General features: G+C 36.6%; 1 protein-coding gene across 1 annotated transcript in view; it reads left to right on the top strand.

Annotated features, from left to right (window-relative positions):
- Positions 1-24,438, top strand: part of LOC128649438 (stimulated by retinoic acid gene 6 protein-like) — a 154,445-nt gene that overhangs the window by 23,359 nt on the left and 106,648 nt on the right. Inside the window, exon 2 of the mRNA XM_053702706.1 lies at positions 23,882-23,957. Coding sequence (XP_053558681.1) covers positions 23,882-23,957 — 76 coding nt within the window. The remainder of the gene's footprint in view (positions 1-23,881; positions 23,958-24,438) is intronic.

The following is a 24,438-nucleotide window of genomic DNA, read 5'->3' as shown; positions in this document are numbered from 1 at the left end:
GTTAATAGATTAATGTTAATTGTGATGTGGATTAATGGTGGTTTAGGGGTTAATAGATTTATTAGGTTAATTAGCGATGTGGGTTAATGGCGGTTCATGGATTAATAGATGTATTAGGTAGTTTGCGATGTTGGGGTTGGCGGATTTAGGGGTTTATAATTTTATTAGGTTGTTGGTTAATTTTTTTTTAAATACTTATTGCGGGTGGTTGTTGTTTTTTTTAAAAAAAAATTATTGCGGGCGGTTAGTTTTTTTTTTGTCATGCTCCGTTTGCCTTCGCTGTATCCTGGTGGATTCCGAAAATGGCAGGATTGCAGGTGTGGTGGATTCTTTCACCACCCTGCTTCGCTGCATCAAGGTGAATTCTTTTGGCTGCGTGCGCAGCCAACATTCCTTTGGATGCATGCGCAACTGCCGACTGACATGTTACAAACGCGATTATAATAAAGATAGGTAACTATGGGTAACCATATGTATAACTGTACTGGATGGGTTATAGGCTTTATAACATACAAAATAAATGTGAAGGGCATCTTTAATATTAAAGAATAATCTGAGTGAAGTACAAAATACTTATTAAAGTACTAGCTAACACTTCACACAAAACAAACCTTATTTAGTCATAGTTGGACCTGCTGTATATAACAATAGGTACTCTGCAATAAGACAAAGGACTTCATCATGATGAAGGCAGGCCAGGCATATTACTTATTCAATTAATCTCTAGGTACCTCTTGATGCTTAATGTTTATACTAGTATTCCTGAAATAACTTGAGTATGAGAGAAGTACATAGCATATACACCATTATTATAATAAAATGACAGGTTCTTATGCTATAGAATGATATAAAAAAAACTGAAAAAAGAAGTCTCAAAGTCCAGGGGCCCCTGGATGTGCCCTCCAATCGCGAGATAGGGTCCCCTACCTGGGGGAACCTAGTAAATCTAGCCAAAAGGCATCATAAGATGGTTTGTTGTTGCCTTGGAGTTCGCAAACTATGAAGTTGAAAGTAAACTCCAGTCTTTTGATCAGATATGACCCTCTTTTGAGCAGAAATTGGGAGGTGGGTCACTCTGCCTTTATATATAGGTGCTGGAGAGTGTTCGTACCAGGGATTTTCACGTGGCCACTGAAATTCAGAGTTGGATGTTCTTAGAGTGTGCAACGGAGCCCATGATAAGTCGGTGCAGGCAGGTTGGCTGACATGGTCTCTGTGGTTCCCGCCAGCAGTCCGGCTCTTGCAAGCTCAATCCACCGGCCTTCCACACAGTGTATCAAAGTGATGGGAGCTTCTTCCTGGTCGTCGGACGGTCTAGCATTTGAGGATTTAGTGGAGGTCACTAGAGAGGTAAGGCTACTGTCTTTGTTAGCTCCTCCAACTGCCATTTGTGAGTTGGATACAACCTTGTGCTTCTCCCGACTAGCGGTTAGTAGCAGCGTATGTTTCTTATAGCAGGCAATATAAGCAGAAGCCTCCTCAGATTCGGTCTTGTGAGATTGCGGGTCTGTGTTCATGAACCCCTCCAGGTAGACAGGCAGGAGTTCCCTTAATGCCTCTAGAATAGATGCCAGTTGCCTCTATATTTTCATAAGCGTCAGTGACTTGAGTGTGAGTATTGCTGGCTGTGCTTCCAGAATCAGGTTTGGGGGTACCAGACTTTACATTGTAGATAGTGATTTGCGGTATGTTGGGGGGAGATGGAAATGCAGTGATGAGCAAGATAGCACTGCTGTACTTGATTAGTCCAGGAGCGTTCTCATCGAGGGGGTTCAGGATAAAGCCTTCTCCACCATCCAAGTTAGCCTTAATAAAAAGCCCGAAACACAGGAGCTAGATTATAATAAAGGTCAGATTTGGTTTCTGAACATGCGATCAATCATTACCCATCAAATTATATATTGTATGTTTCAAGGATCCAGAGATATTTAGAAGATAGATTCAAACTTTTTCTCCAGCTCACTGCATTGCGTTCTATCATGGCCGCTGCACGGAAGTTCCCCAGATATTCTTCTTTTTTAAAAGGCGGCATTTAGATATAGTAACAATACTGGCATCAGTAAAAAAAATATGAAAATTTAGCTGCAAGACACGCATTATCAAAATTAAGCAATAATATACAATTGTAGAGATTGCATTACTAAAACACTCAAACGGAGATTAGTTGCAAACCAGTAGTTAGTAGAAGAGGGAGTTGAATTTGAAAGTTTTTCAAATGTTGATGACATTTTCCCCAAACTTGCTGTGATTTTTAATGTTTTGCAAATTCACCCAGTACAATATGTGCAATGTTTTCATTAAAAGGTGTGTCTAACACAAACAACTATTGTAAAGGTAGCAGGCATATGGCATCTGCTCTACTGAAGTATAAATCTTTATCAGTTAAGTGCAAAGTACGCATTGTCTCATTTTACACAGTAGAATAGTATAATCAATAAATCCATAATAAAAAGACAATGCAAATGCACCTAATTTGAACTTCAAATGATTAGTAGATTTTTTTCTGAAAAATTTCAAAGTTGGTTACTTTTTCCTTCCTAATGCATCATGTGACAGCTATCAGCCATTCACATTATGCATTTACGTATATACTGTAAATCTTGCATAAACTTAGTAGGAGCTGGGGCCTCAAAAAGTATGAACATACAAAGATTTAGCACATTTAGATAATGGAAGTGAATTGGACAGTTGTTTAACCCCTTAACGACCGAGGACGTGCAGGGTACGTCCTCAAAAAAAAGGCAGCTAACACCTGAGGACGTACCCTGCACGTCCTCGGTGTGGAAAGCAGCTGGAAGCGATCCTGCTCGCTTCCAGCTGCTTTCTGGTTATTGCAGTGATGCCTCGATATGGAGGCATCCTGCAATAACCTTTTTAAGCCATCCGGTGCAGAGAGAGCCACTCTGTGGCCCTCTCTGCACCGGAGATCGGTGGCTTACTGCGTTGGTGGGTGGGAGCCGGACCGGGAGGCGGGTGGCGGCCATCGATGGCCCTCGTGATGTGGAGGGGGGCGGGATCGGGGGCGGGGATGCCAGGGGGCACGCACTGACGCACGCACGTGCACGGGAGGGCGGGGGCGGGCGCGTGCACGGGGAGGGAGCGGGTGGGAACCGCTACACTACAGAAAAAAAAAGTGTAGGAAAATGAAAAAAAATTGTAAAAAAATAAACAAATCAGATAAAAAAAACACATCAGTTAGGTGGTGGGGGTTGGTCTGTGGGGAGGGGGAAGCTACACTACAGAAAAACTGGGCAAAAAATAAAAAAAAACATATTTTTTTTGCAAACTGGATACTGGCAGACAGCTGCCAGTACCCAAGATGGCCCCCAATAAGGCAGAGGAGAGGGTTAGAGAGTGGTTGTGGGGGGGATCAGGGAGGTTGGGGGCTAAGGGGGGGATCCTACACAGTAGCATATGTAAATATGCTAAAAAAATTAAAAAAAAACTTTTATTTAGTACTGGCAGACTTTCTGCCAGTACTTAAGATGGCGGGGACAATTGTGGGGTGGGGGAGGGAAGGGAGCTGTTTGGGAGGGATCAGGGAGTGGGATGTGTCAGGTGGGAGGCTGATCTCTACACTAAAGCTAAAATTAACCCTGTAAGCTCCCTACAAACTCCCTAATTAACCCCTTCACTGCTATCCATAATACATGTGTGAGGCGCAGCAGCATTTAGCGGCCTTCTAATTACCAGAAAGCAACGCCAAAGTCATATATGTCTGCTATTTCTGAACAAAGGGGATCCCAGAGAAGCATTTACAACCATTTGTGCCATAATTGCACAAGCTGTTTGTAAATGATTTCAGTGAGAAACCTAAAATTATGAAAAATTTAACGTTTTTTTTTAATTTGATCGCATTTGGCGGTGAAATGGTGGCATGAAATATACCAAAATGGGCCTAGATCAATACTTGGGGTTGTCTACTACACTACACTAAAGCTAAATTAACCCTACAAGCTCCCTAAAAGCTCCCTAATTAACCCCTTAACTGCTGGGCATAATACACTTGTGGTGCGCAGTGGCATTTAGCGGCCTTCTAATTACCAAAAAGCAACGCCAAAGCCATATATGTCTGCTATTTCTGAACAAAGGGGATCCCAGAGAAGAATTTACAACCATGTATGCCATAATTGCACAAGTTGTTTGTAAATAATTTCAGTGAGAAACCGAAAGTTTGTGAAAAAATTTATGAAAAACGATTTTTTGTATTTGATCGCATTTGGCGGTGAAATGGTGGCATGAAATATACCAAAATTGGCCTAGATCAATACTTTGGGATGTCTACTAAAAAAAATATATACATGTCAAGGGATATTCAGGGATTCCTGAAAGATATTAGTGTTCTAATGTAACTAGCGCTAATTTTGAAAAAAAAAATGGTTTGGAAATAGCAAAGTACTACTTGTATTTATGGCCCTTGCAAAAAAAGCAAAGAAGATGTAAACATTGGGTATTTCTAAACTCAGGACAAAATTTAGAAACTATTTAGCATGGGTGTTTTTTGGTGGTTGTAGATGTGTAACAGATTTTGGGGGTCAAAGTTAGAAAAAGTGTGTTTTTTCCATTTTTTTCTCATATTTTATCATTTTTTTATAGTAAATTATAAGATATGATGAAAATAATGGTATCTTTAGAAAGTCCATTTAATGGCGAGAAAAACGGTATATAATATGTGTGGGTACAGTAAATGAGTAAGAGGAAAATTACAGCTAAACACAAACACCGCAGAAATGTAAAAATAGCCTTGGTCCCAAACGAACAGAAAATGGAAAAGTGCTGTGGTCATTAAGGGGTTAAAATTGTGTGCTCTATCTGAATCATGAAAGTTTAGTTTTGACTTCACTGTCCCTTTAAATTATAGGCAGACAGGTAATAGCTGACAGGCATTATAGGTAGGTAATGGCCAGGCAGGTAAAAAAGACAGCCAGGTACAGCAGCTGCTATGGAATGGATACCATAGAGAGGTATGGCCAGCATGTACAATAAACAAAGCAGGGTCAGCATAGGACGGCAGGGACATTGTGTACTATAGTCTGGCAGGGAAAGCTGGTAATATAGGCTGGCAGTACTATAGCCAGGCAGGGACAGCAGGTACAATAGGCAGGCAGGTACAGCAGGTACTATAGACAGGCATGTACAGCAGGTACTATAGGCAGGCATGTACAGCAGGTACTATAGGCAGGCATGTACAGCAGGTACTATAGGCAGGCATGTACAGCAGGTACTATAGACAGGCAGGTACAGCAGGTACTATAGCCAGGCAGGGACAGCAGGTACTATAGCCAGGCAGGTACAGCAGGTACAATATGCAGGCAGGGACAGCAGGTACAATATGCAGGCAGGGACAGCAGGTAATATAGGCAGGCAGGTACAGCAGGTACAATATGCAGGCAGGGACAGCAGGTAATATAGGCAGGCAGGGACAGCAGGTAATATAGGCAGGCAGGGACAGCAGGTACAATATGCAGGCAGGGACAGCAGGTACAATATGCAGGCAGGGACAGTAGGTACAATATGCAGGCAGGGACAGCAGGTACAATATGCAGGCAGGGACAGCAGGTACAATATGCAGGCAGGGACAGCAGGTACAATATGCAGGCAGGGACAGCAGGTAATATAGGCAGGCAGGGACAGCAGGTTATATAGGCAGGCAGGGACAGCAGGCAATATAGGCAGGCAGGGACAGCAGGTAATATAGGCAGGCAGGTACAGCAGGTACAATGCAGGCAGGGACAGCAGGTACAATATGCAGGCAGGGACAGCAGGTACAATATGCAGGCAGGGACAGCAGTTAGTATAAAAACAGAAAAACAGAAGCGCTCACCTTAGAACTGACAGAACTTTGTTGCTTGCCATACTGGTCCACTTGCCCCTTTGACAGAAGAAAAATTTCCTGCAATATATCAGGTACTATACCAGCTTTTATGAGTGACGTTGTCTTTATAAATATGAAAACAAAAACATACATTTCTATATTTTTTACTCCTCTTTCAAGGTCAAATCTATATTTTAGTGAAATTTCGTTTACATGAACATAAAATAACAAAAAGAAAAAAGTTCTAATGCAAAAGTGCAATAATACAATGTGTTTAACTCATGCAAAAGGGTTAAACACATACTTAAAGTCAGCTTTAGATCATCAGTGCACTACTGGGACATAGCTGTTGACAATAAAAAGAGGCATATGTGTGTGTATAAGTACATTTAAATATTTCTGTAAACTGCATGCTCTATAATGAAAATTTTATATTGACTTTACTGTCCCTTTAAGTTCTGTATTTCCATTAAAGAAAAACGTGGGATATGCAAACTAATTTTTTTCTTTCATGATTCAGATAGAGCATGCGATTTTAAGCAACTTTCTTATTTACTTCTACTATCATTTTTTGTTCTTTTGGAATCTTTTGTTGAAAAGCAGGGGCATATGCTTAAAAGCTGGCACATTTCTGAAGCACCATATGGCAGCAGTTTTTCATGAATCTTATCTGTTTGCAAGAGCACTAGATGGTAGCACTATTTCCTGTCATGTAGTGCTACAGATGCCTACCTAGGTATCTCTTCAACAAAGAATATCATGGGAACAAAGCAAATTTTAAACTTTTTTTAAATTGTATGTTTTGTCTGAACCACAAAATAAAATGTTTGGGTTTCATATCCCTTTAGGGCAAAACTGTAATTTCTCAGTGTACAGACCAGATTCCTGCGATCCTGGTCTGTACAGTGAGAAATTACTGTTCTGTCAGAATGAAGAGGCTCATTAGTTTCAATGGTAAAATGGTGCATTTGACTAAAACATGTACATTGTGACAAATGTCTAAAAGCCCTCTACTGTAAATGGGAAAAGTTGCATACATTTGTTATGTGACATATTAATGTCCCTTACTGTAAACTAGATGAACACATCAAGTGAATGACAAGAAGTCCTTGTAGCACATTGTTTCTCACATGCCTATTATTATTATTATTATCAGTTATTTGTTGAGCGCCTATTTAGGTAGGCCTATCAAAAGATACTAAGAGAACAAAGCAATAGCATAAGTAAATTGGAAGGTTGTTTAAAATTGAATACTCTATCTGAATCTGAAACATTTAAAGAGACAGTCAACACCAAAAGTTTTATTGTTTAAAAAGATAGATAATCCCTTTATTACCCATTCTGCAGACTACCCCCTTATTTCAGTTATTTTGACAGACTTGAGTATAGCCAATCAGGGCTGACTCATAAATAACTCCTCGGGAGTGAGCACGATTATATATATATATATATATGACACACATTAACTAATGCCCTCTAGATGTGAAAAATGGGGCCTTCAAGGAATTAGAATCTAGTATATGAGCCTACCTAGGTTTAGCATTCAACAAGAGAACAAATCAAATTTGATGATAAAGTTAACTTTAATTAAGTTTAATTTGGACTGTAACTTTAAACTGATTTTGAAACTAACAAGAAATTAATTTGGTAATTTTGATGACAAAGGTAACTTCCAGAGTTCTTCTTTTGGGCGATGGGAAAACTCAAATTCATTAAAATAAAAAAAAGTCAAAAATTCAAAACGGGAAGATCATCTTTTCAAAAGAAAAAAACATCTTTAGCTTCAATTTATACTGCTATTAGTGTCATGGCTACTGATTGGTAGGTACAGTATGTGCACAACACCGAGAGGATGCTTTAAAATTTAAATCTCCAGATCTACTGAGAGTTTTTTTTTATCAAATAAAGCTAAGGATAATGTACCCAATTTTTTTAACATACATACTATATGGATTTACTTCCTATTTTTAAAAGTAGAAATGTGCGTTTGGATTTGGCCAAATGCCAAAAAATAAAAATAACCCTCATTCTTCAGTATTCTTTGTATTCATCAGAAAACATGAAATGAGCTTCCCCTTTAACAAATAAATAAAGTGTGCGAATAATGACCATCTTCGTATTGCAAAAGTTGTTGTGACTAATAACTTCTAGCAACTATAACATTACAGGAGAAGATATTACACATGGCTCACTGTTACTTGTTTTCAGTGGGTTTGACTAATAAAGTGGCGAACCCGAACCGGTAACATTTAGTAGTGCCGAAAAAATGATATACTTTAAAATATCTCTCTCTGGCTGTGTTATTCTTTTTTTCTTCATAAATGTCTCTCTCACAAGATTTATACCTGAGCTTTTCACTCTAAATTGACAAGCTTTGCAATAGAATACGTTGGCTTTCTGTCTCTCTCAAAACCTTTCTTTAAATATGTGTGAGCATGTGACGGTGTGTGAATATAAATCATGTGACATTTATTAATACAATACATTTATGATTTGAATGCTAACAGCATTTTTTATTTATTTAATTTTTTAGTAATGATTTCTTCACTTTAACATTTGGTATATAACTCTTTTCCTCTTAAAGGGAAATGAAACACAACATTTTTCTTTCCTGATTGAGATAGAGATACAATTTTAAACAACTTTTCAATTTACTTCTATTATCTAATTTGCTTCATTCTTTTATGATCCTTTGCTGAAAATGATACCAAGGTAGACTTAGAAGCTGGGAACTAGCTGCTGATTGGTAGTTGCACATATGTGTCTATTATCATTGGCTTACCGATGCGCTCAGCTAGCTCTCAGAGGTGCATTGCTGCTCCTTCAATAAAGGAATCCATTTAAATGAAGCAAGATTGATAATAAAAGTAAATTGGAAAGTTGTTTAAAAACTGAATCATAAAATAAATAATTTGGTTTAATGTCCCTTTATCCTATAAATTTCTGTAATATGACCATTACATTTGTCTTTAATATTTTATATATTTTCACTAATTGCACATAGCAGGTACATTTATTACATGTTATGGTTAATATTCACTAATTGCTCATAGCAGGTACATTTATTACATGTTATGGTTAATATTCACTAATTGCACATAGAAGGTACATTTATTACATGTTATGGTTAATATTCACTAATTGCACATAGCAGGTACATTTATTACATGTTATGGTTAATATTCACTAATTGCACATAGCAGGTACATTTATTACATGTTATGGTTAATAGTCACTAATTGCACATAGCAGGTACATTTATTACACGTTATGGTTAATATTCACTAATTGCACATAGCAGGTACATTTATTACATGTTATGGTTAATATTCACTAATTGCACATAGCAGGTACATTTATTAAACGTTACGGTTAATATTCACTAATTGCACATAGCAGGTACATTTATTACATGTTATGGTTAATATTCACTAATTGCACATAGCAGGTACATTTATTACACGTTATGGTTAATATTCATAATATTCACTAATTGCACATAGCAGCCAGGTACATTTATTACATGTTATGGTTAATATTCACTAATTGCACATAGCAGGTACATTTCTTACATGTTATGGTTAATATTCACTAATTGCACATAGCAGGTACAGTTATTACACGTTATGGTTAATATTCACTAATTGCACATAGCAGGTACATTTATTACACGTTATGGTTAATATTCACTAATTGCACTTAGCAGGTACATTTATTACACGTTATGGTTAATATTCACTAATTGCACATAGCAGGTACATTTATTACACGTTATGGTTAATATTCTCTAATTGCACATAGCAGGTACATTTATTACACGTTATGGTTAATATTCACTAATTGCACATAGCAGGTACATTTATTACACGTTATGGTTAATATTCACTAATTGCACATAGCAGGTACAGTTATTACACGTTATGGTTAATATTCACTAATTGCACATAGCAGGTACATTTATTACACGTTATGGTTAATATTCACTAATTGCACTTAGCAGGTACATTTATTACACGTTATGGTTAATATTCACTAATTGCACATAGCAGGTACATTTATTACATGTTATGGTTAATATTCACTAATTGCACATAGCAGGTACATTTATTACACGTTATGGTTAATATTCACTAATTGCACATAGCAGGTACATTTATTACACGTTATGGTTAATATTCACTAATTGCACATAGCAGGTACATTTATTACGTTATAGTTAATATTCACTAATTGCACATAGCAGGTACATTTATTACATGTTATGGATAATTTTCACTAATTGCACATAGCAGGTACATTTATTACATGTTATGGTTAATATTCACTAATTGCACATAGCAGGTACATTTATTACATGTTATGGTTAATATTCACTAATTGCACATAGCGGGTACATTTATTACACGTTATGGTTAATATTCACTAATTGCACATAGCAGGTACATGTATTACATGTTATGGTTAATATTCACTAATTGCACATAGCAGGTACATTTATTACATGTTATGGTTAATATTCACTAATTGCACATAGCAGGTACATTTATTACACGTTATGGTAAATATTCACTAATTGCACATAGCAGGTACATTTATTACATGTTATGGTTAATATTCACTAATTGCACATAGCAGGTACATTTATTAAACGTTACGGTTAATATTCACTAATTGCACATAGCAGGTACATTTATTACATGTTATGGTTAATATTCACTAATTGCACATAGCAGGTACATTTATTACACGTTATGGTTAATATTCATAATATTCACTAATTGCACATAGCAGCCAGGTACATTTATTACATGTTATGGTTAATATTCACTAATTGCACATAGCAGGTACATTTCTTACATGTTATGGTTAATATTCACTAATTGCACATAGCAGGTACATTTATTACACGTTATGGTTAATATTCACTAATTGCACATAGCAGGTACAGTTATTACACGTTATGGTTAATATTCACTAATTGCACATAGCAGGTACATTTATTGCATGTTATGGTTAATATTTACTAATTGCACTTAGCAGGTACATTTATTACACGTTATGGTTAATATTCACTAATTGCACATAGCAGGTACATTTATTACACGTTATGGTTACTATTCACTGATTGCACATAGCAGGAACATTTATTACACGTTATGGTTAATATTCACTAATTGCTATGTACATTTATTACATGTTATGGTTAATATTCACTAATTGCACATAGCAGGTACATTTATTACACGTTATGGTTAATATTCACTAATTGCACATAGCAGGTACATTTATTACGTTATAGTTAATATTCACTAATTGCACATAGCAGGTACATTTATTACACGTCATGGTTAATATTCACTAATTGCACATAGCAGGTACATTTATTACATGTTATGGATAATATTCACTAATTGCACATAGCAGGTACATTTATTACATGTTATGGTTAATATTCACTAATTGCACATAGCAGGTACATTTATTACATGTTATGGTTAATATTCACTAATTGCACATAGCGGGTACATTTATTACACGTTATGGTTAATATTCACTAATTGCACATAGCAGGTACATGTATTACATGTTATGGTTAATATTCACTAATTGCACATAGCAGGTACATTTATTACATGTTATGGTTAATATTCACTAATTGCACATAGCAGGTACATTTATTACACGTTATGGTTAATATTCACTAATTGCACATAGCAGGTACATTTATTACATGTTATGGTTAATATTCACTAATTGCACATAGCAGGTACATTTATTACATGTTATGGTTAATATTCACTAATTGCACATAGCAGGTACATTTATTACATGTTATGGTTAATATTCACGAATTGCACATAGCAGGTACATTTATTACACGTTATGGTTAATATTCACTAATTGCACATAGCAGGTACATTTATTACACGTTATGGTTAATATTCACTAATTGCACAAAGTTACACGTTATGGTTAATATTCACTAATTGCACATAGCAGGTACATTTATTACACGTTATGGTTAATATTCACTAATTGCACATAGCAGGTACATTTATTACGTGTTATGGTTAATATTCACTAATTGCACATAGCAGGTACATTTATTACATGTTATGGTTAATATTCACTAATTGCACATAGCAGGTACATTTATTACGTTATGGTTAATATTCACTAATTGCACATTGCAGGTACATTTATTACACGTTATGGTTAATATTCACTAATTGCACATTGCAGGTACATTTATTACACGTTATGGTTAATATTCACTAATTGCACATAGCAGGTACATTTATTACGTTATGCTTAATATTCACTAATTGCACATAGCAAGTACATTTATTACACGTTATGGTTAATATTCACTAATTGCATTATTATTTAGATTTATTTAATTAATATTTAAGTTAGGGGGTTTTTAGGGTTAGTGTTAGACTTAGGTTTAGGGGTTAATAATTTTATTATAGTGGCGGCGGTGTAGTGGGGGGCAGGATAGGGGTTAATACATTTATTATAGGTGGTGACGGTGTAGGGGGGGCAGATTAGGGGTTAATAAGTTTAATATAGGTTGCGGCGGGGTCTGGGAGCGGCGGTTTAGGGGTTAAACTATTTATTTAGTTGCGGTGAGGTCCAGGATCCGCAGGATAGGGGTTAATAACTTTATTATAGAGGGCGGCGGTATAGGGGGGCAGGATAGGGGTTACTAGGCATAATGTAGGTTGCGGCGGTGTCCGGGAGCGGCGGTTTAGGGGTTAATACATTTATAAGAGTTGCGGCGGGGTCTAGGAGCGGCAGTTTAGGGGTTACTAACTTTATTTAGTTGCGGGAGGCTACGGGGGTGCCGGTATAGGGGGTAGAACAGTGTAGTTAGTGTGGGTGCTTAGTGACAGGCTAGCAATAAAGCTGTCAAAAAGCCGAAGAGCAGCGAGATCGGATGAGTGATAACTCTCACAGTCCGCTGCTCATCGCCCCGTACTTGGTGCGCGGCTTTTTGACAGCTTTTTTGATAACTTAGGCGAAATTTTGCAGGTCCGCGGCGGTGAAGGTAGGCGAGCTTAGGCGGGCGTATTGGACCGGCGAAGGCAGGTAAAGTAGACACGTTGATAACTAGGCCTCTGTGACTTATACCCTATATATACTATTCCTAAACTCACTTATTTGATAAAGGCAGCTATTCTAATGTCTTAATTAAGGTCCCATTGGCTATATGTTCTCAAAGTATGTATCCATCAAAGTTCTTTTCTATCCAGTTCAGCTTCTATACTACCTCCCCTCCAATGTGTGGAAACTTTTTCTATTCCCAACCAGAAAAAATGTTTCGGGTCATATTCTTGACATTGATTACAATGTAAAGGAACTCCATGATCTTCATTACTATTATTAATTTTATTTAAATGTTCTAATATGCGTGTCTTGATAAACTTTGTGGTCTGACCTAAATATTGAATCTTACTTTTACATTGAAGCAAATAAATAACATTATTGGTCTTACAGCTAATAAAACTCTTGATCTCAAATGTTTTGCCAGTGGTTGTTGATGTAAACGTTTTGTGCACCCTCTTGGTATAGTCACAACCCTTACAGCGGCCACAAGAAAAAAAGCCTTTTAAATCTGAAATTTGCATTGGGATTCTAGGGGTCATTCCCTTTATCATAGATGGAGCTATTTTTTGCTTAAAGTTTATGCCTCTTCTGAATGTAATCTGTGGTTTGGTTGGCATTGTGGGAGCTAATACCTCATCATTTAATAAAACATGCCAATGTTTGTTAATGATTCTTTTGATCTGGTTATGCCCAGAGTTGAAAGTGGTTATAAACAATGGAAAGGATTGATTTTGTATAGATTCTTTCATGTGACATTTGAGCAGAGATTTTCTATCCTTGTTTTTAGCTTCTTGCCTCTCTGTTTCTAATATATCCTCTTTGTAACCTTTTTGTAGAAAATGTTCTTTTAAAATGTTGGATTGTTCATCATAGTCTTCTGTTCTGTCACAGTTGTGCCTTATGCGCTGAAACTGTCCCTTAGGTATGGCTTTAAGCCAAGAATGATGATGTTGGCTATCATGTCTAATATATGTGTTACCATCACATTTTAAAAAAAATGTTTTAGTGTGTATAGTTTCATTTATTACAAAGATGGAGAAATCCAAAAAAAAGTCGCTTGTGTCTCATGTATCCCTGGTGTGAGTATGATGTACATGTTATTGTTATTCAGATGTACTATAAATGATTGTAGAGTTTGTAGGTCCCCTTGCCAGATACATATAACGTCATCGATATACCTCCACCAATATTTGGGTTCCCATTTGATATCATTAAGAATATTCAATATGTGTGAGGTATCATTTAAATATGATTTAGATTTCTGAGCATAGGGCTGAAGAAAAAAATCAACAAAGGCTGACAGGTTAGATGTTAAGGAATCTATCCCACTGATGATAGAGCGCCCTGGAGATTTAACTGGATTTTTGTGCACTTTAGATAAAAAATAAAAAATAGGGGTTTTAGAGTCCACCTTATATAAAAATTCATATTCAGTTTGAGAAATAATTTCTCTATCTAGGACTTGTGTAAGCATCTCATTCAATTCAATACAAAACCTATTTTTTTTTTATTATCCCTTAATACTTTAATAGGTGTTTTCATCAGATAATATCCTGTATGCTTCTTCTAAATAGAATTCCCTATCCATAATAATAACTCATCCACCCTTGTCGGCCTCTTTTATGATGATGTCCTCCCTCTTATTTAGGGCTTTAAATATATCAGATTCTTGTTTGGTCATATTAAAGAAACAGGTTTTTTTTTGTATAGTTTCAATATCTTTTAAAATCAGTTTACCAAATACTTCCACACAATGACTAGGATAACATTTAGATGCATTTTTTAAACCTGATCTTAAATTTACTGGTTTATAGCAAAGGGTATCCTTTTTAGCAAAAAAAACTTTCACAGTAATGTTCCTAATTAATTTTTGAGCATCTATAAATAGCTGAAATGAATTCTGATGATTAGATCTGGCATTATCATCACCTCTTTCATTATTTCTCTCTCTTGAATTCACCCTATTATGATGTGTTCTTGTATTATGCTGGTCATATCTATCATTACGTTTATGCCCTTCATGATGTATTCTTATATTATGGTGATCATATCTAGCATTGCTATTGTGCCCACCATTATTATTATATCCATTATGGGGTCTATTTCCATAATCTCTATGGTTGGTATTTCTATTATCATAATGTGAATCTCTAAATACCCTGGAGTTGTGATTCCTATTGGGATAGGTCCTATTGTTCTCCCATGTTCTGTATGTAGATAGTATGTGGTTTCTCCCTCTAGAGGGGTATGTGGAATTGTCATTTGATTTATCTTCTTTATGTGTAGTAGAGTCTGTGATCTGCACATATTGTGTACCATTGTTAAAATCCTCTTTGTCTCTAAGATATTCATTATATTTTGAATCTCCAATTTGTTCATCTAACTCTTTTGCTTTGTTTTTTATCTCTTCGAATTTATCACTACAAGCTTTGTTAGTCAAATATGGGTCTAATTCTAATGCAGTAATGTCTTTCTCTATTGCTTTAAGATTTATTTCTTGTGATTCATATAAAAGACTGACAAGCTCTGTATAAAAGTATACCTAGGTAGGCTCAGGAGCAGCAATGCATTACTGGGTGCTAGCTGCTGATTGGTTGCTGCAGATAAATGGCTCTTGTCATTGGTTCACCAGTTGTGTTCAGCTAGCTCCCAGTAGAACATAGCTGCTCCTTCAACGAAGAATACAATGAGAATGAACCAAATTTCATCAGTTAAGTAAATTGGAAAGTTGTTTATAATCACAAATGCTATCTGAATCCTGAAAGAAAAAATTGGGGTTTATTTGTCCCTTTAAACAAAGAAACAAATTGTTCCTTGTTGTTTTTAACGTTTAGAATACCATTATATTCTATTATTAGAATTACTTTTGCTTTGATATTGGACAAACATTTGCTTCATTCTCTTTATATCCTTTGTTGAAAAGCATATTGAGATAGGCTCAGTAGCTGCTGATTGGTGGCTCAGGCTGCACATAGATGCCTTTTATGATTGGTTCGCCCATGTGCATTGCTATTTCTTCAACAAAGAATGAAGCAGATTAGATAATAGAAGTAAATTGGAATGTTGTTTTAAATTGTATTCTCTAGCTGAATCAAAGAAATATTTTGGGTTTCATGTCCCTTTAAAGTCTATTCCTCAACTATCTTCCATTACAGCCATGAATATATAGCCTCATGCTACATAATTACAAATACATCCTTATTTCAGGATAAATAACCTTTGGATTATAATGCACTTTAAATAGAAACTATATTTAGATAGATTTAAAAAAAAAATGTTTAAAAGAAATTGATTTAAATAAATAAAAATTCGATTTTTATCGACCTTGATCTTGGACATTTAAGTTTTTAGACAATGGGGACGATTTATTAAAGCTTCAACTGATAATGCGCTGGAAGTCCGCTTCAAATGTGAAGCAAATTTGATCCACCGTAGTTAACAAAGCGTCAAGATTGTCAAATGTTGAAATGTGTGATGTAATATACGCTCCCGCGATATCAATCCTACGAAGATTGATGCTTGTGTTATTCAAGCGGAATAGTGATCATCCGCTGTCACATTCGACTACATTTGACCCGCTTGCCAATTTATCAAACATTCAACATATACGCTTGCGTCAATTCCGACGCATCGTACCTAACGTTCAAAGTGCCACACTTGAGGGTGTCTGAAAACACAGAAAGGTTATGTTCACTGCTGCAAGAGAATGAAGCATATTAGATAATAAAAGTAAATTAGAAAATTTGCTCCAAATTTGGTGCAAATTATTGCTTCAAATTTGGTGCATAGTAGATATAGGGATAAAAATGTAATGAGAGACAAAGATGTAACATAATCCATAAGTAGTAATGTATTTATTTCACAGCAAGGGGACAATATTATTGCTCCAAAGTATTGCTCCAAATTTGGTGCACTAGTAGATATAGGGATAAAAATGAAATAAATACATTACTACTTATGGATTATGTTACATCTTTGTTTCTCATTACAAAGCAAGAGGACAATATTATTGCACCAAATTTAGTGCGAAAAGTGTTGCTTCAAATTTGGTGCAAAGTATTGTTCCAAATTTCATGCACTAGTAGATATAAAGATAAAAATGAAATAAATTTAGGGGGCGTGTCCAAACAGCGTACCTGACAAGACGCATTCTCTGTGAGCTCTAACAGAATCCTCTCTAATCCACTGATTATTGAGCTCAAACAGCACATCTTTCTTCACCAACCATCAAATAACAGCTACATAAAAGCCTGTGGCTATATTTCAGCTTATATTTGCTGTATTCATAAAACCAGAGCCACAGATCGGCAGCATAAGGCCTAAGACGGCAGTCCACCACTAGGCAGTGAACCCCCCCTGTCTCACCGGGTTAACAGTGCTGAGCGCTGATACCTGTCTTATGAATTTACAATGTTTTTCCATTAGAAGCATACTCCAAGATGGTGACTGCATGGGAGAGTGAACTAGAGCAGATTCTGGAGCAACGCTTTGCCAAACTAGAGATCCTGCTGGATAAACTCTACCAGAGATCCCTGCCCAGAAACTTCATAGAACGCTACGAATCACCACCAAAGTGCTTACATGGGGAAGAACTGGAACAGGACTCTCTAAAAAATGACCGGAAGATACAGCATCTTGTAGAAAAAAAACCTTACTTCCTACGCGTTCCCACAGTTGAATTAAAGACATGTGTGTTACCCAAAGAAGCTCAAGATGGCAAGCACAACGATAATGTTAAGCTGTCTACACAGACATACAATCATCTGGAGCCCTCTGTTTCACACATGAGCAGGTAATCCGCCCCGGCGCAATATAGCCTAACAGTGTGAACAGTGGGTGCAGAGGAATATCTCCTTAAAATCACAATACAGGGCTTGAAGAGCACAGCATGACCTCCCCTGCTGGGAAACCTTGCTACAGAAACCTATGATGACACACTCACTAGCAGCAAACGGACTATCAGAACTCAGATCAGCATCTAGAAACATTTTGGAAGAATCATCCTCTTTAAACATCAGCACACTGTGATAATGAGATAACTATACCGACAAATTCTATCAATGGTATAGCAGCCGCAACTCCACGGTACCTTCCTCACTTTTCTGCAGTAAAAATCCAGTTATCCATAAGACTTGACACAGGCTGAAGAGAATCCCGACCTAATATCACTAGTCTTGTATGCTTTAAAAATATGCCAATTCCACGTTAGATATGTTCATTGTGTTTCTCACTCATTTATTGTTTGTTGTCTTATAATGTTAAATTTATACAGCAAAACGCAAAACAATAATATAGCTAACTTCCTTTTTTTTTTTTTTTTTTTTTTTTGGATAAATCTATTTGCAATATGTTTAAGGCATGTAATACAAGTACCACTTCGCACCAAATTTGACGTAACACTTTTCGCACCAAATTTGACACAATACTCAAAAACAACCCACAAACTAGTGAGATTTTTCACCAATTTTGATTGGGAAATGCATAATCACATGATTTATGACATCAGTCAATCTGATTTAAATATACATTTTATACTATCACTAACAAATCAAATTGCTCGATACTTGTGTCATTGATCACTCATCAGAACTTGTAAGTGCCAGTTGTTACATTGTGTATTATACTTTGAAAGTATGTATATGTGAAATTAGTATTAAAGTTAAACATTGATAATGATATTAGGACACACAGTGTAATATTTTAGACAATGATTTTAAAATTCGAATGATGTTTGATTCAATATAATCTTACGCTCATAGCTCAAAGGGATAGTCTACCTAACATTAAACTGTCATGAATCAGATACATAAAAAAAATCACCTCTTTACTGTCATGCTATTTTTAGTGTTTTTCTTCCTTCTCTTGAATTTCATTTTCATTAAGAAATGTCATCTTATATGCCAGCCCATTTTTTAACACCTCTGTAGGGTGGTGTTTAAAACTAGACTGCAATCAGGAGGGGTTACACAGGTGCAGAGAGAAAACTGGCCCAGCTCTTAAAATATCCATTGATTGAAAACAAATATATATGATACCCTGCTTATATTCGCAATTATTCCTGCTCAGAATAATAATAAATTTACACTTTATACATATAGTGGTATAAATAAACACAGATATATGAAAGACAACATTGTTTAGAACAAAAAGACGAATTTAGGGACATGTAAATATGTTTCCAAAAGATTTCTGACATAACATATATATATATATATATATATATATATATATATATATATACAGTATCTCACAAAAGTGAGTACACCCTCACATTTTTGTAAATATTTTATTATATCTTTTCATGTGACAACACTGAAGAAATTACAGTTTGCTACAATGTAAAGTAGTGAGTGTACAACCTGTATGTAAATTTGCTTCCCCCTTAAAATAACTCAACACACAGCCATTAATGTCTAAACCGTTGGCAACAAAAGTGAGTACACCCCTAAGTGGAAATGTCAAAATTTGGCCCAAAGTGTCAATATTTTGTGCGGCCACCATTATTTTCCAGCACTGCCTTAACCCTCTTGAGCATGGGGTTCACCATAGCTTCACAGGTTGCCACTGGAGTCCTCTTCCACTACTCCATGATAACATCACAGAGCTGGTGGATGTTAGAGACAATTCTTTTTTTCAGATCCTCAGAGAGTTCTTTGCCATGAGGTGCCATGTTGAACTTCCAGTGAGTGTGAGAGTGGATAGCAGGCTGGATTATGGATGTGTTTAAAAGGTTGGTGGGCATGTTTGGGTGTTTTGTGGTCGTATCTGGGTGATCTATGGGTGGGTCTAATATTATTATTATTATACTTTATTTATGAAGCGCCAACATAATCTGCAATGCTGTCCATGGGTACAATTAATTAAAATAAAACAATGATATAAAACTTGTAAGAGACAGGACAACATTTAAAAACACATAGAGGAGGAGTTTAGGGCCCTATTCCCATGGGAATTTAAAATCTAGAAGGGTAGGAGGTTGAGAAACAGGAGGTGAGGAATGCAAGATTGAGAAAGATGTTAATGCAGAGTTAGATAAGGGAAGTGAAATTAATTTATTATTGAGTTGAGTGGTAGGCTTCTCTAAACAAAAAAGTCTTCGGGAGCATCTAAATGAAGAAAGATTAGGGCGAAGCCTGACAGCACGAGGGAGAGAGTTTCAGAGGGTAGGTGCTGCACGACAGAAGTCCTGCAGTCTAGCATGGGAAAAGGTGATAGTTGAAGGTGCAAGGAGCAGGTCATTGTTAGATCTTAGTGGGCGGGCTGGAGTATACTTGCTTATTAGAGAAGATTGGTAGTGGGGAGCGGTGTTAATTCTGCTGTGAATAGGGAGCCAATGAAGGGACTTGCAGAGAGGTGCAGCAGATACAGAGCAACAGGAAAGGTGGATTAGCCTGGAGGAGGCATTTAGGATGGATTGAAAGAAAAAAGGCCAGTAAGTAGTTTATTGCAGTAGTCAAATCTATTATTTGCATTCTATTTGCATTCTATTTCAGAATTAGGAACTATCCCCCTCAAATAGGGACAGCATGTGGAGCCCTTCATCTTTTTCTCATTTCAGTTTGCACTTTGATGGTGTGTTTGTCTATAAGTATCCTATATATATTTGCAATGTTTACTGATAATTTAAGAACTGTATGAAGTAATATAACATACACAAGTAGACCAATCAGGGCTGCTGTAAAAAATCTGCTCTCTAAAACAGAATTGTCCTTGATAAAATCCTTATAACTACAATGATCTGTGGTATTGTTAATCACATGTGGTGTACACTGACCAAGGGGGTCCTAACGCTGGTTTTGGCCGCCCGCTGGTATTTAGAGTCAGTCAGGAAAGGGTCTAACGGTCACTTTCCAGCCGCAACTTTTCCATACCGCAGATCCCCTTACGCCATTTGCGTATCCTATCTTTTTAATGGGATCTTTCTAACGCCGGTATTTAGAGTCTTGGCTGAAGTGAGCGTTAGAAATCTAACGACAAGACTCCAGCCGCAGAAAAAAGCCAGGAATTAAGAGCTTTCTGGGCTAATGCCGGTACATAAAGCTCTTAACTACTGTGCTCTAAAGTACACTAACACCCATAAACTACCTATGCACCCCTAAACCGAGGTCCCCCCACATCGCCGCCACTCTATTAAATTTTTTTAACCCCTAATCTGCCGACCGCACAACGCCGCAACCTACATTATCCCTATGTACCCCTAATATGCTGCCCCTAACACCGCCGACCCCTACATAATATTTATTACCCCCTAATCTGCCCCCCCAACGTCGCTGCTACCTACCTACAATTATTAACCCCTAATCTGCAGACTGGACCTCAACGCTACTCTAATAAATGTATTGACCCCTAAAGCTAAGTCTAACCCTAACACCCCCTTAAGTTAAATATAATTTAAATCTAACAAAATAAAATAAATCTTATTAAATAAATGATTCCTATTTAAATCTAAATACTTACCTGTAAAATAAACCCTAATATAGCTACAATATAAATAATAATTATATTGTAGCTATTTTAGGATTAATATTTATTTTACAGGCAACTTTGGATTTATTTTAACCAGGTACAATAGCTATTAAATAGTTAATAACTATTTAATAGCTACCTAGTTAAAATAAGTACAACATTACCTGTAAAATAAATCCTAACCTAAGTTACAATTAAACCTAACACTACACTATCAATAAATTAATTAAATAAACGATCTACAATTATCTACAATTAAATCAACTAAACTAAATTACAAAAAAACAAACACTAAATTACAAAAAATAACAAAGCCCCCCAAAATAAAAAAATGCCCTACCCTATTCTAAAATAAAAATTGTAAAGCTCTTTTACCTTACCAGCCCTTAAAAGGGCCTTTTGTGGAACAGCCAATAGAATGCAAGCTCAATCTGATTGGCTGATTGGATCAGCCAATCGGATTGAACTTCAATCTGATTGGCTGATTCAATCAGCCAATCAGATTTTTCCTACCTTAATTCTGATTGGCTGATAGAATCCTATCAGCCAATCGGAATTCGAGGGACGCCATCTTGGATGACGTCATTTAAAGGAACCTTCATTCGGACTTAGGACGTTGTTGGAAGAGGATGGATCCGCATTGGCTGCTTCAAGATGGTCCCGCTCCGCGCCGGATGGAAGAAGATAGAAGATGCCGCTTGGATGAAGATTTTTGCCGGTCCGGATCTCCTCTTCTTGCCGAATAGGATGAAGACTTCGGAGCCTCTTCTGGACCTCTTCTTGCCGGATAGGAGGAAGACTTCGGACCCTCTTCTGGACAGATCGGTGATACCCGGCGTGGTGAAGAGAAGGTAGGAAGATCTTCAGGGGCTTAGTGTTAGGTTTTTTAAGGGGGGTTTGGGTTAGATTAGAGGTATGTGGGTGGTGGGTTGTAATGTTGGGGGGGTATTGTATGTTTATTTAAATGCAAAAGAGCTGTTTTCTTTGGGGCATGCCCCGCAAAAGGCCCTTTTAAGGGCTGGTAAGGTAAAAGAGCTTTACAATTTTTATTTTAGAATAGGGTAGGGCATTTTTTTATTTTGGGGGGCTTTGTTATTTTTTTAGGGGGCTTAGAGTAGGTGTAATTAGTTTAAAATTCTTGTAATCTTTTTTATTTTTTGTAATTTAGTGTTTGTTATTTTTTGTAATTTAGTGTTTGTTTTTTTTTGTAATTTAGTTTAGTTGATTTAATTGTAGATAATTGTAGGTAGTTTAGTTAATTAATTTATTGATAGTGTAGTGTTAGGTTTAATTGTAACTTAGGTTAGGATTTATTTTACAGGTAATTTTGTACTTATTTTAACTAGGTAGCTATTAAATAGTTATTAACTATTTAATAGCTATTGTACCTGGTTAAAATAAATACAAAGTTGCCTGTAAAATAAATATTAATTATTCGTTATATTGTAGCTATATTAGGGTTTATTTTACAGGTAAGTATTTAGATTTAAAAAGGAATAATTTATTTAATAAGATTTATTTTATTTTGTTTTGTTAGATTTAAATTATATTTAACTTAGGGGGGTGTTAGGGTTAGGGTTAGACTTAGCTTTAGGGGTTAATACATTTATTAGAGTAGCGGTGAGGTCCGGTTGGCAGATTAGGGGTTAATAATTGTAGGTAGGTGGCGGCGACGTTGGGGGCGGCAGATTAGGGGTTAATAATTGTAGGTAGGTGGCGGCGACGTTGGGGCGGCAGATTAGGGGTTAATAAATATAATATAGGGGTCGGCGGTGTTAGGGGCAGCAGATTAGGGGTACATAGGGATAACGTAGGTTGCGGCGGTGTACAGAGCAGCAGATTAGGGGTTTAAAATAATATGCAGGGGTCAGCGATAGCATGGGCGGCAGATTAGGGGTTAATAAGTGTAAGGTTAGGGGTGTTTAGACTCGGGGTACATGTTAGGGTGTTAGGTGCAGACTTAGGAAGTGTTTCCCCATAGGAAACAATGGGGCTGCGTTAGGAGCTGAATGCTGCTTTTTTGCAGGTGTTAGGTTTTTTTTTCAGCCCAAACTGCCCCATTGTTTCCTATGGGGGAATCGTGCACGAGCACATTTTTGAAGCTGGCCGCGTCCGTAAGCACCGCTGGTATTGAGAGTTGCAGTGGCGGTAAATATGCCTGTACGCTCCCTTTTTGGAGCCTAACGCAGCCCTTCTGAGAACTCTCAATACCAGCGTTGTTTAAAAGGTGCGGGGGGAAAAAAGCACGCGTAGCTAACGCACCCCTTTGGCCGCAGAACTCTAAATCTAGGCGTGTTACTTTTAAAAAAACAGTTTATATTTGATGTATAATTTATTAAGTTTTATGACCCATAAAACTTTCAGTTGTGTATTGTGTAAGTTGTTTGTGTAAATGTTAAACTTTAAATGTTCAAACATCAAAAGTTTGAAATATTCCTTTCTTGGCATAACGTTGTATGTGGTGATAATTTTTGTATTTATTTATTTTAGAACACTACCAGAAAATGGCACGTGCCACGAATATATTGACATGGACTTGTTTCTGCATTGTTCCCTTGCCCCCTCGGTGAGTAGTAACACATTGCATCAGAACTGTTCCAAACATAAAAAAATGGTAATTTGGCAATTTGTGAATGGCAAAGTGGGCTGCAGATACCGCTAGTCAACGTTTTAATTATGCATAGAGTAATTCTACAGGCTACAGTCTTGCCTGCTGCATGTTTAAAAGTGGAATTAAATTGTTAAAGTTGCTCAAGAGCTTAAAGGGCTGTAAAGTCAAAATGAAACTTCCCGTATGGAAATAAAGCATGCAATTTTAAAGAACTTTCCCATTTAATTATATTATTTAATTTGCGTCTTCCACTTGGTATCCTTTGTTGAAAAGCATTTCTAAGCAGGATCAGGAGAAGAAATACACTACTGGGAGCTTGGCATTGGCTCACCTGATGGGCTCAGTTAGCTCCTAGTAGCGCGTCATTGCTCCTTTAAAAAAAGTATATCAAGAGAATAAAGAACATTTGATGATAGAAGTAAATTGGGAAGTTGTT

This window comes from Bombina bombina, chromosome 2 (assembly GCF_027579735.1).
Source record: "Bombina bombina isolate aBomBom1 chromosome 2, aBomBom1.pri, whole genome shotgun sequence".
NCBI lineage: Eukaryota > Metazoa > Chordata > Amphibia > Anura > Bombinatoridae > Bombina > Bombina bombina.
The sequence above is the reverse complement of the archived record's forward strand: the minus strand, read 5'-3'. Positions and strand labels throughout refer to the sequence as shown.